This window comes from Coturnix japonica, chromosome 1, assembly GCF_054131305.1.
Source record: "Coturnix japonica strain WE chromosome 1, WE-NBRP24, whole genome shotgun sequence".
In the NCBI taxonomy this organism is placed as follows: domain Eukaryota; kingdom Metazoa; phylum Chordata; class Aves; order Galliformes; family Phasianidae; genus Coturnix; species Coturnix japonica.
In genome coordinates this window covers 177,267,004-177,283,801 of record NC_140663.1, presented here as the reverse complement: position 1 = coordinate 177,283,801, position 16,798 = coordinate 177,267,004, and the positions used below count along the sequence as shown (strand labels likewise).

At 57.0% G+C, this 16,798-nt stretch overlaps 1 protein-coding gene across 1 annotated transcript in view; it reads left to right on the top strand.

The window, feature by feature from the left end:
- Nucleotides 1–16,798, top strand: part of LOC107307205 (arf-GAP with Rho-GAP domain, ANK repeat and PH domain-containing protein 1-like) — a 103,691-nt gene that overhangs the window by 20,119 nt on the left and 66,774 nt on the right. Inside the window, exons 5-9 of the mRNA XM_085541624.1 lie at nucleotides 265–305; nucleotides 778–869; nucleotides 3,265–3,381; nucleotides 5,987–6,056; nucleotides 10,921–11,041. Of these exons, the coding sequence (XP_085397750.1) occupies nucleotides 265–305; nucleotides 778–869; nucleotides 3,265–3,381; nucleotides 5,987–6,056; nucleotides 10,921–11,041 (441 nt within the window). The remainder of the gene's footprint in view (nucleotides 1–264; nucleotides 306–777; nucleotides 870–3,264; nucleotides 3,382–5,986; nucleotides 6,057–10,920; nucleotides 11,042–16,798) is intronic.

Here is a 16,798-nt window from a genome sequence, read left to right as displayed (position 1 = left end):
TGGCTCCTAATGGACCTAAATGACCCCTCATGGCTTTACATGGACCTAAATGGTCCTAAATAGCCCTAAATGACCCCTAATGGCCCCTAATGGCCCTAAATGACCCGAAAATGGCCCTAAATGGACCTAAATGGCCCTGAATGTACCTAAATGGCCCCTAATGGACCTAAATGACCCTAAATGGCCCTAAATGGACCTAAATGGCCCTAAATGACCCCAAATGGCCCCTAATGGCCCTAAATGGCCCCATTTCTCGCCCCACAGGTGACTCTGAGGACGACTCTGCCCCCAGGATGGATGAACAGGTGGGAATGGGGAGATCTGTGCCCCATAAGTGATCACTGACCCATAAGTGGGTTCTGCCCCATAAGTGGGTTCTGCCCCATAAGTGATCCCTGCCCCATAAGTGGGTTCTGCCCCATAAGTAATCCCTGCCCCATAAGTGGGCCCTGCCCCATAAGTGGGCTCTGCCCCATAAGTGATCCCTGCCCCATAAGTGGGCCCTGCCCCGTAAGTAAGTGATCCCTGCCCCATAAGTGGGCCCTGCCCCATAAGTGATCCCTGCCCCATAAGTGGGCTCTGCCCCAGAAGTGGGCCCTGCCCCATAAGTAAGTGATCCCTGCCCCATAAGTGGGTCCTGCCCCATTAGTGGGCCCTGCCCCATAAGTGAGCCCTGCCCCATAAGTGATCCCTGCCCCATAAGTGGGTTCTGCCCCATAAGTGGGCTCTGCCCCATAAGTGGGCCCTGCCCCATAAGTGCTGACCCCCGCCCCACAGCAGGACCCCGATGCCGTGGGGCAGACCCAGCACGTGGGCGGCCTGAGCAGCGACGAGGAAGAGATGGGACAATGCAGGGACACGAGTGTGGGGTGAGATGTGGGGCAGGGGGTGGGATATGGGGTGGGATGTGGGGTGTGGGGTGGGATATAGGGTGGGATATGGGGTGTGGGGTGAGATATGGGGTGGGATAATGGTATGGGATATGGGGTGTGGGGTGAGATATGGGGTGTGGGGTGGGATATGAGGTGTGGGGTGGGATATAAGGTGGGGTGTGGGGTATGGGTTGGGATATGGGGTGAGATATGGGGTGGGATATGGGGTGTGGGGTGGGATATAGGGTGGGGGATGGGGTGTGGGGTGGGATATAGGGTGGGATATGTGGTTTGGAGTGAGATATGGGGTGGGGTATAGGGTGGGGGGTGGGATATGGGGTGGGATACTGGGTGTGGTGTGGGATATAGGGTGGGATATGGGGTGTGGGGTGAGATATGGGGTGGGATAATGGTATGGGATATGGGGTGTGGGGTGGGATATAAGGTGGGGTGTGGGGTATGGGTTGGGATATGGGGTGAGATATGGGGTGGGATATGGGGTTTGGGGTGGGATATGGGGTGGGATATGGGGTTTGGGGTGAGATATAGGGTGGGATATGGGGTGTGGGGTGGGATATGGGGTGTGGGGTGAGGTGTGGGGTGGGATATGGGGTGAAATGTGTTTGGGGTGGGATATAATGTGGAGTGTGGGTATGGGTTGGGATGTGGGGTGAGATATGGGGTGGGATATGGGGTGTGAGATATGGGGTGGGATATGGGGTATGGGGTAGGATATGGGGTGAGATATGGGGTGTGGAGTGGGATATGGGGTGGGATACGGGGTATGGGGTAGGATATGGGGTTTGGGGTGGGATATGGGGTGTGGGGTGGGATATGGGGTGGGGTATGGGGTGTGGGGTGAGATATGGGGTGAGGTGTGGGGTGTGATATGGGATATGGGGTGGGAAATGGGGTGGGATATGGAGTGTGGGGAGGGATATGGGGTGGGATACGGGGTATGGGATAGGATATGGGGTGTAGGGTGGGATATAGGTTGGGATATGGGGTTTGGAGTGAGATATGGGGTGGGATGTGGGGCAGGACATTGGATATGGGGTGTGGGGTGGTATATGGGGTGAGATATGAGGTGTGGGGTAGGATATAGGGTGGGATATGGGGTGTGATATGGGGCGTGGGGTGAGATATAGGGTGGGATATGGGGTGTGGGGTGGGATATGGGGTGTGGGGTGGGGTATGGGGTGGGGTGTGAGGTGTGGGGTGGGATATGGGGTTTGATATGGGTTGTGGGGTGAGATATGGGGTGTGGGGTGAGGTGTGGGGTGGGATATGGGGTGAGATATGGGGTGGGGTGTGGGGTGAGATATAGGGTATGATATGGGGTGTGGGGTGAGATATGGTGTATGGGGTGGGGTGGGGGTGGAATATGGGGTGAGATGTGGGATGGGATATCGGGTGTGGGATATGGGATGGGATATGGGGTGGGGTATAGGATGGGATATGGGGTGGGGTATGGGTTGATATGGGGGGAGATATGGGGTGAAATATGGGGTGTGGGGTGGGATATTGGGATGTGGGGTGGGATATGGGGTGGGGTGAGATGTGGGGTGGGATATGGGGTGGGGTGTGGGGTGAGATGTGGGGTGGGATGTGGGGTGAGATGTGGGGTGGGATATGGGGTGTGGGGAGTTGGGTGGGTTGTGGGGTGGGATATGGGGTGGGGTGTGGGTGGGATATAGGGTGGGATTTGGGGTCATTGTCCCTTGTAGGGCCATTGTTCCCTATAGGGCCATTGTTCCCTATAGGGCCATTGTTCCTTATAGGGTCATTGTTCCTTATAGGGCCATTGTTCCTTATAGGGTCATTGTTCCTTATGGGGTCATTGTTCCCTATAGGGCCATTGTTCCCTATAGGGCCATTGTTCCTTATAGGGTCATTGTTCCCTATAGGGCCACTGTTCCTTATAGGGCCACTGTTCCTTATAGGGCCATTGTTCCCTTTAGGGTCATTGTTCCCTATAGGGCCATTGTTCCTTATAGGGCCATTGTTCCCTATAGGGTCATTGTTCCCTATAGGGTCATTGTTCCTTATAGGGCCATTGTTCTTATGGGGTCATTGTTCCCTATAGGGTCATTGTTCCCTATAGGGCCATTGTTCCTTATAGGGCCATTGTTCCTTATAGGGTCATTGTTCCCTATATGGCCATTGTTCCTTATAGGGCCATTGTTCCCTATAGGGCGATTGTTCCTTATAGGGCCATTGTTCCTTATAAGGCCATTTTTCCCTATAGGGCCATCATTCCCTATAGGGCCCTTGTTCCCTATAGGGCCATTGTTCCCTATAGGGTCATTGTTCCCTATAGGCTCATTGTTCCCTATAGGGCCATTGTTCCCTATGGGGCCATTGTTCCTTATGGGGTCATTGTTCCCTCTAGGTCCAGCCCTGAGCCCAGCTGTGCCCCCCCCATGGTCAGCCCCACAGCTGGTCACCCCATAGCGCTGTTTGGAGCCCCCATATATGGGGGGTGGCTGGACAAGATGGCGCCGCAGGGGTGAGTGAGGATGGGGGGCAATGGGGGGCTATGGGGGCAATGGGGGCAGTGGGGGTAATGGGGGCAATGGGGGTAATGGGGGCTATGGGGGCAGTGGGGGTAATGGGGGCAATGGGGGCAATGGGGGTAATGGGGGGTAATGGGGGGTAATGGGGGTAATGGGGGCAATGGGGGGCAATGGGGGCAATGGGGTTAATGGGGGGTAATGGGGGGTAATGGGGGCAATGGGGGTAATGGGGGCAATGGGGGCAATGGGGGCAATGGGGGCAATGGGGGCAGTGGTGACCAATGGGGGACAATGGGGGCAATGGGGGGCAATGGGGGAAATGGGGGGTAATGGGGGCAATGGGGGCAATGGGGGCAATGGGGGTAATGGGGGCAATGGGGGGCAATGGGGGCAATGGGGGTAATGGGGGGTAATGGGGGGTAATGGGGGCAATGGGGTAATGGGGTAATGGGGGCAATGGGGGCAATGGGGGTAATGGGGGTAATGGGGGTAATGGGGGCAATGGGGGTAATGGGGTTAATGGGGTTAATTAAGGCCAATGGGGGGGCAATGGTGGGCAGTGAGGGGCCAATGGGGAGCAGTGGAGACCAATGGAAGCCAATGGGGGCCATTGCAGGCCAATGGGAAGCAATGGGGGCCAATGGGGAGCACTGGAGACCAATGGGGGCAATGGGAACCAATGGGAGGCAATGGTGGGCAGTGGCGGACAATGGGGACCAATGGGAGCAAACGGGGACCAGTGGGGACCAATGGAGGCCAATGGGGGGGCCAATGGGGGACAGTGGGGGGCAGTGAAGGCCAATGGGAGCCAATGGGGGCCAATGAGGATCACTGGAGACCAATGGGGACCAGTGGGAATCAATGGGGGCCAATGGGGAGCACTGGAGACCAATGGAAGCCAATGGGGGCCAATGGAGGCCAATGGGAAGCAATGGGGGGGCAATGGTGGGCAGTGGAGACCAATGGGGACCAATGGGAGCAAATCGGGGACAATGGGGACCAATGGGGGCCAATGGAGACCAATGGGGGGGCAATGGGAGCCAATGGGGGCCAATGAAGGCCAATGGGGGCCAATGGGGAGCACTGGAGACCAATGAAGGCCAATGGGGGCCAACGGGAGCCAATGGGGGCCAATGGGGAGTACTGGAGACCAATAGGGACCAACGGGGGCCAATGGGAGCCAATGGGAAGCAATGGGGGCCAGTAGGGACCAGTGGGAACCAATGGGGACCAATGGAGGCCAATGGGGACCAATGGGAGCCAATGGGGGCCAATGAGGATCACTGGAGACCAATGGGGACCAATGGGGAGCACTGGAGACCAATGCAGGCCAATGGGGGCCAATGGGAGCCAATGGGAAGCAATAGGGGCCAGTAGGGACCAGTGGGAACCAATGGGGACCAATGGAGGCCAATGGGGGCCAATGGGAGCCAATGGGGGCCAATGAGGATCACTGGAGACCAATGGGGGCCAACGAGGACCAATGAAGGCCAATGGGGGCCAATGGGAGCCAATGGGGGCCAATGAGGATCACTGGAGACCAATGGGGGCCAACGGGGACCAATGAAGGCCAATGGGGGGGCCAATCGGGGACAGTGGAGACCAATAGGGATCAATGGGGGCCAATGGGAAGCAATGGGGGCCAGTAGGGACCAGTGGGAACCAATGGGGATCAATGGAGGCCAGTGGGGGCCAATGGGGACCAATGAAGGCCAATGGAGAGCAATGGGGGATAGTGGGGACCAATGAAGGCCAATGGGGGCCAATGGGGATCACTGGAGACCAATGGGGACCAATGGGATGCAGTGGGGGCCAATGAGGAGCACTGGAGACAATAGGGACCAATGGGGGCCAATGGGAGCCAATAAGAAGCAATGGGGGCCAGTAGGGACCAGTGGGAACCAATGGGGACCAATGGGGGCCAATGGGGGCCAATGGGAAGCAATGGGGGCCACTGGGAACCAACAGGAGCCCATGGGGGCCAATGGAGGCCAATGGGAGCCAATGGGGACCAATGGGGGGGCAATGGTGGGCAGTGGGGGGCAATGGGGGACCAATGGGGACCAATGGAAGCAAATGGGGGCCAATGAAGGCCAGTGGGAGCCAATGGGAGCCAATGGGGATCACTGGAGATCAATGAAGGCCAGTGGGAGCCAATGGGAGCCAATGGGGAGCACTGGAGACCAATGGGGACCAATGGGAAGCAATGGGGGCCAGTAGGGACCAGTGGGGACCAATGGAGGCCAATGGGGACCAATGCGGGCCAATGGGGATCACTGGAGACCAATGGGAACCAATGGGAAGCAATGGGGGCCAATGGAGACCAATGGGGGCCAATGGGGACCAATGGAGGCCAATGGGGGCCAATGGGGGACAGTGGGGACCAATGGGGACCAATGGAGACCAATGGGGACCAATGGAGGCCAATGGGGGCCAATGGGAGCCAATGGGGATCACTGGAGACCAATGGGGGCCAATGGGGATCACTGGAGACCAATGGGGGCCAGTGGGGGTGCCAATGGGGGACAGTGGGGACCAATGGAGGCCAGTGGGGGCAATGGGGACCAATGTCTGTCCCTGTCCCTGTGCCCCCTGCAGGCAGTGCCGCTACCAGCGCCGCTGGGTCACGTTGGACTCACAGTGTCTCCGCTACTTCCACAGTGACAAGGTGGGGGGGGGGGGGACACTGTGGGACCACATCAATGGGAACACTATGGGAACACTATAGGACCCCAATGGGACCCCAATGGGAACATAATGGGAACACTATGGGACTACAATGGGACCCCAATGGGAACACTATGGGAACACTATGGGACCCCAATGGGACCATTATGGGAACACTATGGGAACACTATGGGACCCCAATGGGACCCCCCCAAAGGGAACACTATGGGAACACTATGGGACCGCAATGGGACCCCAATGGGAACACTATGGGAACACTATGGGACCCCAATGGGAGCCCCCCAAAGGGAACACTATGGGACCCCAATGGGAACATAATGGGAACACTATGGGAACACTATGGGAACACTATGGGAACATAATGGGAACATAATGGGAACACTATGGGAACACTATGGGAACACTATGGGAACACTATGGGACCCCAATGGGAACACTATGGGAACATAATGGGAACACTATGGGACCACAATGGGAACACTATGGGAACACTATGGGACCCCAATGGGAACATAATGGGAACACTATGGGACCCCAATGGGAACACTATGGGAACATAATGGGAACACTATGGGACCCCAATGGGAACATAATGGGAACACTATGGGACCCCAATGGGACCCCAATGGGAACATAATGGGAACACTATGGGACCCCAATGGGACCCCAATGGGAACATAATGGGAACACTATGGGACCCCAATGGGACCCCAATGGGAACATAATGGGAACACTATGGGACCCCAATGGGAACATAATGGGACCCCAATGGGAACATAATGGGAACACTATGGGACCCCAATGGGACCCCAATGGGAACATAATGGGAACACTATGGGACCCCAATGGGAACATAATGGGAACACTATGGGACCCCAATGGGAACATAATGGGAACACTATGGGACCCCAATGGGACCCCAATGGGAACATAATGGGAACACTATGGGACCCCAATGGGACCCCAATGGGAACATAATGGGAACACTATGGGACCCCAATGGGAACATAATGGGAACACTATGGGACCCCAATGGGAACACTATGGGAACACTATGGGAACACTATGGGGACACTATGGGGACACTATGGGAACACTATGGGAACACTATGGGACCCCAATGGGAACACTATGGGAACACTATGGGAACACTATGGGAACACTATGGGACCCCCCCACAATGGGAGCACTATGGGAACACTATGGGACCCCAATGGGAACACTATGGGACCCCCCCAATGGGAACACAATGGGACCCCAATGGGAACACTATGGGACCCCAATAGGAGCCCCCCCACAATGGGACCCCAATGGGACCACCCCAATGAGACCCCCCCGAATGGGACCCCCCCATATGTGACCCCCCCCATATATGACTGACCCCCCAATGGGACCCTAATGGGACCCCCCCCCCCAATGGCACCCCCCCATATGTGACCCCCCCCATATATGACCACCCCACGAATGGGACCCTAATGGGACCCCCTCCCAATGGGACCCCAATGGGACCCCAAAGGGACGTGCTCCCAATAGGACCCCAATGGGACCCCAATTGAACTCCCCCCCAATGAGACCCTCCCCCAGTGGGACCCCCCCCAACAGGACCCCAATGAGACCCCACCAATGGGACTCCCCACCAATGGGACCCCCATGAGACCTCAATGGAAACCCCCCCAATGGGACCCCCCCCAATGGGACCCCAATGGGACCCCCCCAGTGGGACCCCAATGTACCCCCCCAATGGGACCCCAATGTAACCCCCCCAATGTACCCCCCCAATGGGACCCCAATGTACCCCCCCAATGGGACCCCAATGAAACCTCCCCAATGGGACCCCCCAGTGGGACCCCAATGTACCCCCCCAATGGGACCCCAATGTAACCCCCCCAATGTACCCCCCCAATGGGACCCCAATGTACCCCCCCAATGGGACCCCAATGAAACCTCCCCAATGGGACCCCCCAGTGGGACCCCAATGTACCCCCCGAATGGGACCCCCCCTAATGGGACCCCAATAGGACCCCCCCAATGGGACCCCCACCCAATGTGACCCCCCCCAATGTAACCCCCCCAATGGGATCCCCCCCAATGGGACCCCAATGTAGCCCCCCCAATGTAACCCCCCCAATGGGACCCCAATGTACCCCCCCAATGGGACCCCAATGTAACCCCCCCAATGGGACCACCCCCAATGGGACCCCAATGTACCCCCCCCCAATGGGACCACCCCTAATGGGACCCCCCCCAATGAAACCCCAATGTACCCCCCCAATGGGACCCCAATGTACCCCCCCAATGGTACCCCCCCAATGGGACTCCAATGTAACCCCCCCAAAGGGACCCCAATGTAACCCCCCCAATGGGACCCCAATGTACCCCCCCATTGGGACCCCCCCAATGGGACCCCAATGTAACCTCCCCAATGGGACCCCCCAGTGGGACCCCAATGTACCCCCCCAATAGGACCCCCCCAATGGGATCCCCCCCAATGGGACCCCAATGGGACCCCCCAAATGGGACCCCAATAGGACCCCCCCAATAGGACCCCCCCAATGGGACCCCCACCCAATGTGACCGCCCCCAATGGGACCCCAATGTAACCCCCCCAATTGGACCCCCCCAATGGGACCCCAATGTAACCCCCCCAATGTACCCCCCCAATGGGACCCCCCCCAATGGGACCCCAATAGGACCCCCCCAATGGGACCCCCACCCAATGTAACCCCCCCAATGGGACCCCCCCCAATGGGACCCCAATGTAACCCCCCAATGGGACCCCCCCCAGTGGGACCCCAATGTACCCCCCCCAATGGGACCCCAATGTAACCCCCCCAATGGGACCCCCCCAATGGGACCCCAATGTACCCCCCCCAATGGGACCCCAATGTAACCCCCCCAATGGGACCCCAATGTACCCCCTCCAATGGGACCCCCCCCAATGTACCCCCCCAATGGGACCCCAATGTAACCCCCCCAATGGGACCCCAATGTAACCCCCCCCAATGGGACCCCCCCCAATGGGACCCCAATGTACCCCCCAATGGGACCCCAATGAAACCTCCCCAATGGGACCCCCCAGTGGGACCCCAATGTACCCCCCCAATGGGACCCCCCCTAATGGGACCCCAATAGGACCCCCCCAATGGGACCCCCACCCAATGTGACCCCCCCCAATGTAACCCCCCCAATGGGATCCCCCCCAATGGGACCCCAATGTAGCCCCCCCAATGGGACCCCCCCCAATGGGACCCCAATGTACCCCCCCAATGGGACCCCAATGTAACCCCCCCAATGGGACCCCTCCCAATGGGACCCCAATGTAACCCCCTCAATGGGACCCCAATGTAACCCCCCCAATGTAACCCCCCCAATGGGACCCCCACCCAATGTGACCCCCCCCAATGGGACCCTCACCCCAATGGGACCCTCACCCCAATGTAACCCCCTCAATGGGACCCCAATGTAACCCCCCCAATGGGATCCCCCCCAATGGGACCCCAATGGTACCCCCCCCAATGGGACCCCAATGTAACCCCCCCAATGGGACCCCAATGTAACCCCCCCAATGTACCCCCCCAATGGGACCCCAATGTACCCCCCCCAATGTACCCCCCCAATGGGACCCCAATGTAACCTCCCCAATGGGACCCCAATGTACCCCCCCCAATGTACCCCCCCCAATGGGACCCCAATGTAACCCCCCCAATGTACCCCCCCAATGGGATCCCCCCCAATGTACCCCCCCAATGGGACCCCCCCAATGGGACCCCAATGGGACCCCAATGTAACCCCCCCAATGTACCCCCCCAATGGGACCCCAATGTACCCCCCCCAATGTACCCCCCCAATGGGACCCCAATGTAACCTCCCCAATGGGACCCCAATGTACCCCCCCCAATGTACCCCCCCCAATGGGACCCCAATGTAACCTCCCCAATGGGACCCCCCCCAATGGGACCCCAATGTAACCCCCCCAATGGGACCCCCCCCAATGGGACCCCAATGTAACCCCCCCAATGGGACCCCCCCCAATGGGACCCCCCCAATGGGACCCCAATGTAACCCCCCCAATGGGACCCCCCCAATGGGACCCCCCCCAATGGGACCCCAATGTAACCCCCCCAATGGGACCCCAATGTAACCTCCCCAATGGGATCCCCCCCAATGGGACCCCAATGTAACACCCCCAATGTACCCCCCCAATGGGACCCCAATGTACCCCCCCAATGGGACCCCAATGTACCCCCCCCAATGGGACCCCAATGTAACCCCCCCAATGGGACCCCCACCCAATGTGACCCCCCCCAATGGGACCCTCACCCCAATGGGACCCTCACCCCAATGTAACCTCCCCAATGGGACCCCCCCCAATGGGACCCCAATGTAACCCCCCCAATGTACCCCCCCAATGGGACCCCAATGTACCCCCCCAATGGGACCCCCCCCAATGGGACCCCAATGTAACCCCCCCAATGTACCCCCCAATGGGACCCCAATGTAACCCCCCAATGGGACCCCCCCCAATGTACCCCCCCAATGGGACCCCAATGTAACCCCCCCAATGGGACCCCCCCCAATGGGACCCCAATGTACCCCCCCAATAGGACCCCCCCAATGGGACCCCCCCCAATGGGACCCCAATGTAACCCCCCCAATGGGACCCCCCCCAATGGGACCCCAATAGGACCCCCCCAATGGGACCCCCACCCAATGTGACCCCCCCCAATGGGACTCCCCCCATGGGCCCCCCCCCAATGGGACCCCCACCCCAATGTAACCCCCCCAGTGGGACCCCCCCCATTGGTACCCCATCGTCCCCCCCTAATGGCCCGGTTGTTCCCCAGGCGTCGTTCTCGAAGCGGTTCGTGTCTCTGTCCGCTCGCTGCTCCGTGTCGGCTCTGGGCGCGCTGCGCTTCCAGCTGCTGACCCCGGGCCGGAGCTTCGTGTTCAGGGCGGACGGCGACGGTGAGTGAGCGGGAGGGACGGGACACACGGCCGGGAACGGGCGGCGGGGGGCGGCACAACCCGGCACCACTGAGCCGTAACCACCACCGGCATGGAGCACTGACACCATAACCAGCATAGAGCAAAGCTAATGACCCCGTAACCACTACCGGCATGGAGCCCATAGCCAGCACAGAGCAGAGCTAATGACCCCGTAACCACTACCGGCATGGAGCCCATAGCCAGCACAGAGCAGCGCTAATGACCCCGTAACCACTACCGGCATGGAGCCCATAACCAGCATAGAGCAGCGCTAATGACCCCGTAACCACTACCGGCATGGAGCCCATAGCCAGCATAGAGCAGAGCTAATGACCCCGTAACCACTACCGGCATGGAGCCCATAACCAGCATAGCAGCGCTATGGAGCCCATAACCAGCATAGAGCAGCGCTAATGACCCCATAACCACTACCGGCATGGAGCACTATGGACCCCATAACCATAACAGGGAGCCCATAACCAGCACAGAGCAGCACTAATGACCCCATAACCACAGACACTGACCCCATAACCCATAACCAGGGACCCCATAACCATAACAGGGACCCCATAACCAGCACAGAGCAGCACTAGTGACCCCGTAACCACTACCGGCATGGAGCACTGATAGCATGGCAGCACTAGGGACCCCATAACTATAACAGGGAGCCCATAGCACAGACTGCAACCCCATAACCACAGCCAGGGACCCCATAACCAGAACCAGGGAGCCCATAGCACAGACTGACCCCATAGAACAGAGACACTGACCCCATAGCACAGACTGTGACCCCATAACCACAGCCAGGGACCCCATAGCACAGACTGCGACCCCATAACCACAGCCAGGGACCCCATAACCACAGCCAGCATGGACCCGATAGCACACTGACCCCATAACCACAGCCAGGGACCCCATAGCACAGACTGCGACCCCATAACCACAGCCAGGGACCCCATAACCCATAACCAGGGACCCCATAACCACAGCCAGGGAGCCCATAACCAGCACAGAGCAGCACTATTGACCCCATAACCACAGCCAGGGACCCCATAGCACAGACACTGACCCCATAACCACAGACTGGGACCCCATAACCACAACCAGGGACCCCATAACCAGGAGAGAGCATCACTATTGACCCCATAACCACAACCAGGGACCCCATAGCACAGCCAGGGACCCCATAACCACAACCAGGGACCCCATAACCAGCATAGAGCAGCACTAATGACCCCATAACCACAGACACTGACCCCATAACCCATAACCAGGGACCCCATAACCACAACCAGGGACCCCATAATGAGCATGGAGCAGCACTATTGACCCCATAACCATAACAGGGAGCCCATAACCAGCACAGAGCAGCACTAATGACCCCATAACCACAACCAGGGACCCCATAACACAGACTGACCCCATAGAACAGAGACACTGACCCCATAGCACAGACTGAGACCCCATAACCACGGCCAGGGACCCCATAGCACAGACTGGACCCCATAACCACAGCCAGGGACCCCATAACCACAACCAGGGACCCCATAACCATAACCAGCATGGAGCACAGACAGCATAGCCCAGCACTATTGACCCCATAACCACAGACAATGACCCCATAGCACAGACTGCAACCCCATAACCATAACAGGGACCCCATAAGCAGCATAGAGCATCACTAATGACCCCATAACCACAACCAGGGACCCCATAACCAGCACAGAGCAGCACTAATGACCCCATAATCACAACCAGGGACCCCATAACCAGCACAGAGCAGCACTAATGACCCCATAATCACAACCAGGGACCCCATAACCAGCACAGAGCAGCACTATTGACCCCATAATCACAACCAGGGACCCCATAGCACAGGCTGACCCCATAGAACAGAGACACTGACCCCATAGCACAGACTGGACCCCATAACCACAGACTGGACCCCATAACCACAGCCAGCACAGACCCCATAGCACACTGACCCCATAACCACAGCCAGGGACCCCATAGCACAGACTGCAACCCCATAACCATAACCAGCATGGAGCACAGACAGCATAGCCCATCACTATTGACCCCATAACCAGCATAGCCCATCACTATTGACCCCATAACCAGCATAGCCCATCACTATTGACCCCATAACCAGCATAGCCCATCACTATTGACCCCATAACCAGCATAGCCCATCACTATTGACCCCATAACCAGCATAGACCATCACTATTGACCCCATAACCACAGACAATGACCCCATAGCATGAACTGCGACCCCATAACCACAGCCAGGGAGCCCATAACCAGCACAGAGCAGCACTAATGACCCCGTAACCACAACCAGGGACCCCATAACCAGCATAGAGCAGCACTATTGACCCCATAACCACAACCAGGGACCCCATAACCAGCACAGAGCATCACTAATGACCCCATAACCATAACAGGGAGCCCATAACCAGCACAGAGCAGCACTAGTGACCCCATAACCATAACAGGGACCCCATAGCATAGACTGCAACCCCATAACCACAGCCAGGGACCCCATAACTCATAACCAGGGACCCCATAACCAGCACAGAGCATCACTATTGACCCCATAACCACAACCAGGGACCCCATAACCATAACAGGGACCCCATAACCAACATAGAGCATCACTATTGACCCCATAACCATAACAGGGACCCCATAGCACAGACTGGACCCCATAACCACAACCAGGGACCCCATAACCATAACCAGCATGGAGCACAGACAGCATAGCCCAGCACTATTGACCCCATAACCACAACCAGGGACCCCATAACCAGCACAGAGCAGCACTAGTGACCCCATAACCACAACCAGGGACCCCATAGCACAGACTGACCCCATAGCACAGACTGCAACCCCATAACCACAGCCAGGGACCCCATAACCACAGACTGGACCCCATAACCACAGCCAGCATGGACCCCATAGCACACTGACCCCATAACCACAGCCAGGGACCCCATAACCACAACCAGGGACCCCATAACCAGCATAGAGCAGCACTAGTGACCCCATAACTATAACAGGGAGCCCATAACCAGCACAGAGCAGCACTAATGACCCCATAACTATAACAGGGAGCCCATAGCACAGGCTGACCCCATAGAACAGAGACACTGACCCCATAGTACAGACTGGACCCCATAACCACAGCCAGAGACCCCATAACCACAGCCAGCACAGACCCCATAGCACACTGACCCCATAACCACAACCAGGGACCCCATAGCACAGACTGCGACCCCATAACCATAACCAGCATGGAGCACAGACAGCATTGCCCATCACTATGGACCCCATAACCACAGACAATGACCCCATAGCACAGACTGCAACCCCATAACCATAACAGGGACCCCATAACCAGCACAGAGCAGCACTAATGACCCCATAACCACAACCAGGGACCCCATAGCACAGACTGACCCCATAGCACAGACTGAGACCCCATAACCACAGCCAGGGACCCCATAGCCACAGACTGGACCCCATAACCACAGCCAGCATGGACCCCATAACCACAGACTGGACCCCATAACCACAGACTGGACCCCATAACCACAGACTGGACCCCATAACCACAGACTGGACCCCGTAACCACAGACTGGACCCCATAACCACAGCCAGCATGGACCCCATAGCACACTGACCCCATAACCACAGCCAGGGACCCCATAGCACGGCCAGGGACCCCATAACCAGCATAGAGCATAACTAATGACCCCATAACCGCAGCCAGGGACCCCATAAACCCATAACCACAACCCCTTACCATCCCCATATCCCATAACGACCCCATAACAACCCCATAACGACCCCATAATGACCCCATATCCCATAACAACCGCATAATGACCCCATATCCCATAAGGACCCCATAATGACCCCATAAGGACCCTATAGTGACCCCATATCCCATACTGACCCCATAAGGACCCTATAGTGACCCCATATCCCATACTGACCCCATAAGGACCCTATAGTGACCCCATATCCCATACTGACCCCATAAGGACCCTATAGTGACCCCATATCCCATACTGACCCCATAAGGACCCTATAGTGACCCCATATCCCATACTGACCCCATAAGGACCCTATAGTGACCCCATATCTCATACTGACCCCATAACGACCCTATAGTGACCCCATATCCCATACTGACCCCATAAGGACCCTATAGTGACCCCATATCCCATACTGACCCCATAAGGACCCTATAGTGACTCCATATCCCATACTGACCCCATAAGGACCCTATAGTGACCCCATATCCCATACTGACCCCATAAGGACCCTATAGTGACCCCATATCCCATACTGACCCCATAAGGACCCTATAGTGACCCCATATCCCATACTGACCCCATAATGACCCTATAGTGACCCCATATCCCATACTGACCCCATAAGGACCCTATAGTGACCCCATATCCCATACTGACCCCATAAGGACCCTATAGTGACCCCATATCCCATACTGACCCCATAAGGACCCTATAGTGACCCCATATCCCATACTGACCCCATAAGGACCCTATAGTGACCCCATATCCCATACTGACCCCATAAGGACCCTATAGTGACCCCATATCCCATACTGACCCCATAAGGACCCTATAGTGACCCCATATCTCATACTGACCCCATAACGACCCTATAGTGACCCCATATCCCATACTGACCCCATAAGGACCCTATAGTGACCCCATATCCCATACTGACCCCATAAGGACCCTATAGTGACTCCATATCCCATACTGACCCCATAAGGACCCTATAGTGACTCCATATCCCATACTGACCCCATAAGGACCCTATAGTGACCCCATATCCCATACTGACCCCATAAGGACCCTATAGTGACCCCATATCCCATACTGACCCCATAAGGACCCTATAGTGACCCCATATCTCATACTGACCCCATAAGGACCCTATAGTGACCCCATATCCCATCCTGACCCCATAAGGACCCTATAGTGACCCCATATCCCATACTGACCCCATAAGGACCCTATAGTGACCCCATATCCCATACTGACCCCATAAGGACCCTATAGTGACCCCATATCCCATACTGACCCCATAAGGACCCTATAGTGACCCCATATCCCATACTGACCCCATAAGGACCCTATAGTGACCCCATATCCCATACTGACCCCATAAGGACCCTATAGTGACCCCATATCCCATACTGACCCCATAAGGACCCTATAGTGACCCCATATCCCATACTGACCCCATAAGGACCCTATAGTGACCCCATATCCCATACTGACCCCATAAGGACCCTATAGTGACCCCATATCCCATACTGACCCCATAAGGACCCTATAGTGACCCCATATCCCATACTGACCCCATAAGGACCCTATAGTGACCCCATATCCCATACTGACCCCATAAGGACCCTATAGTGACCCCATATCCCATACTGACCCCATAAGGACCCTATAGTGACCCCATATCCCATACTGACCCCATAAGGACCCTATAGTGACCCCATATCCCATACTGACCCCATAATGACCCTATAGTGACCCCATATCCCATACTGACCCCATAAGGACCCTATAGTGACCCCATATCCCATACTGACCCCATAAGGACCCTATAGTGACCCCATATCCCATACTGACCCCATAAGGACCCTATAGTGACCCCATATCCCATACTGACCCCATAAGGACCCT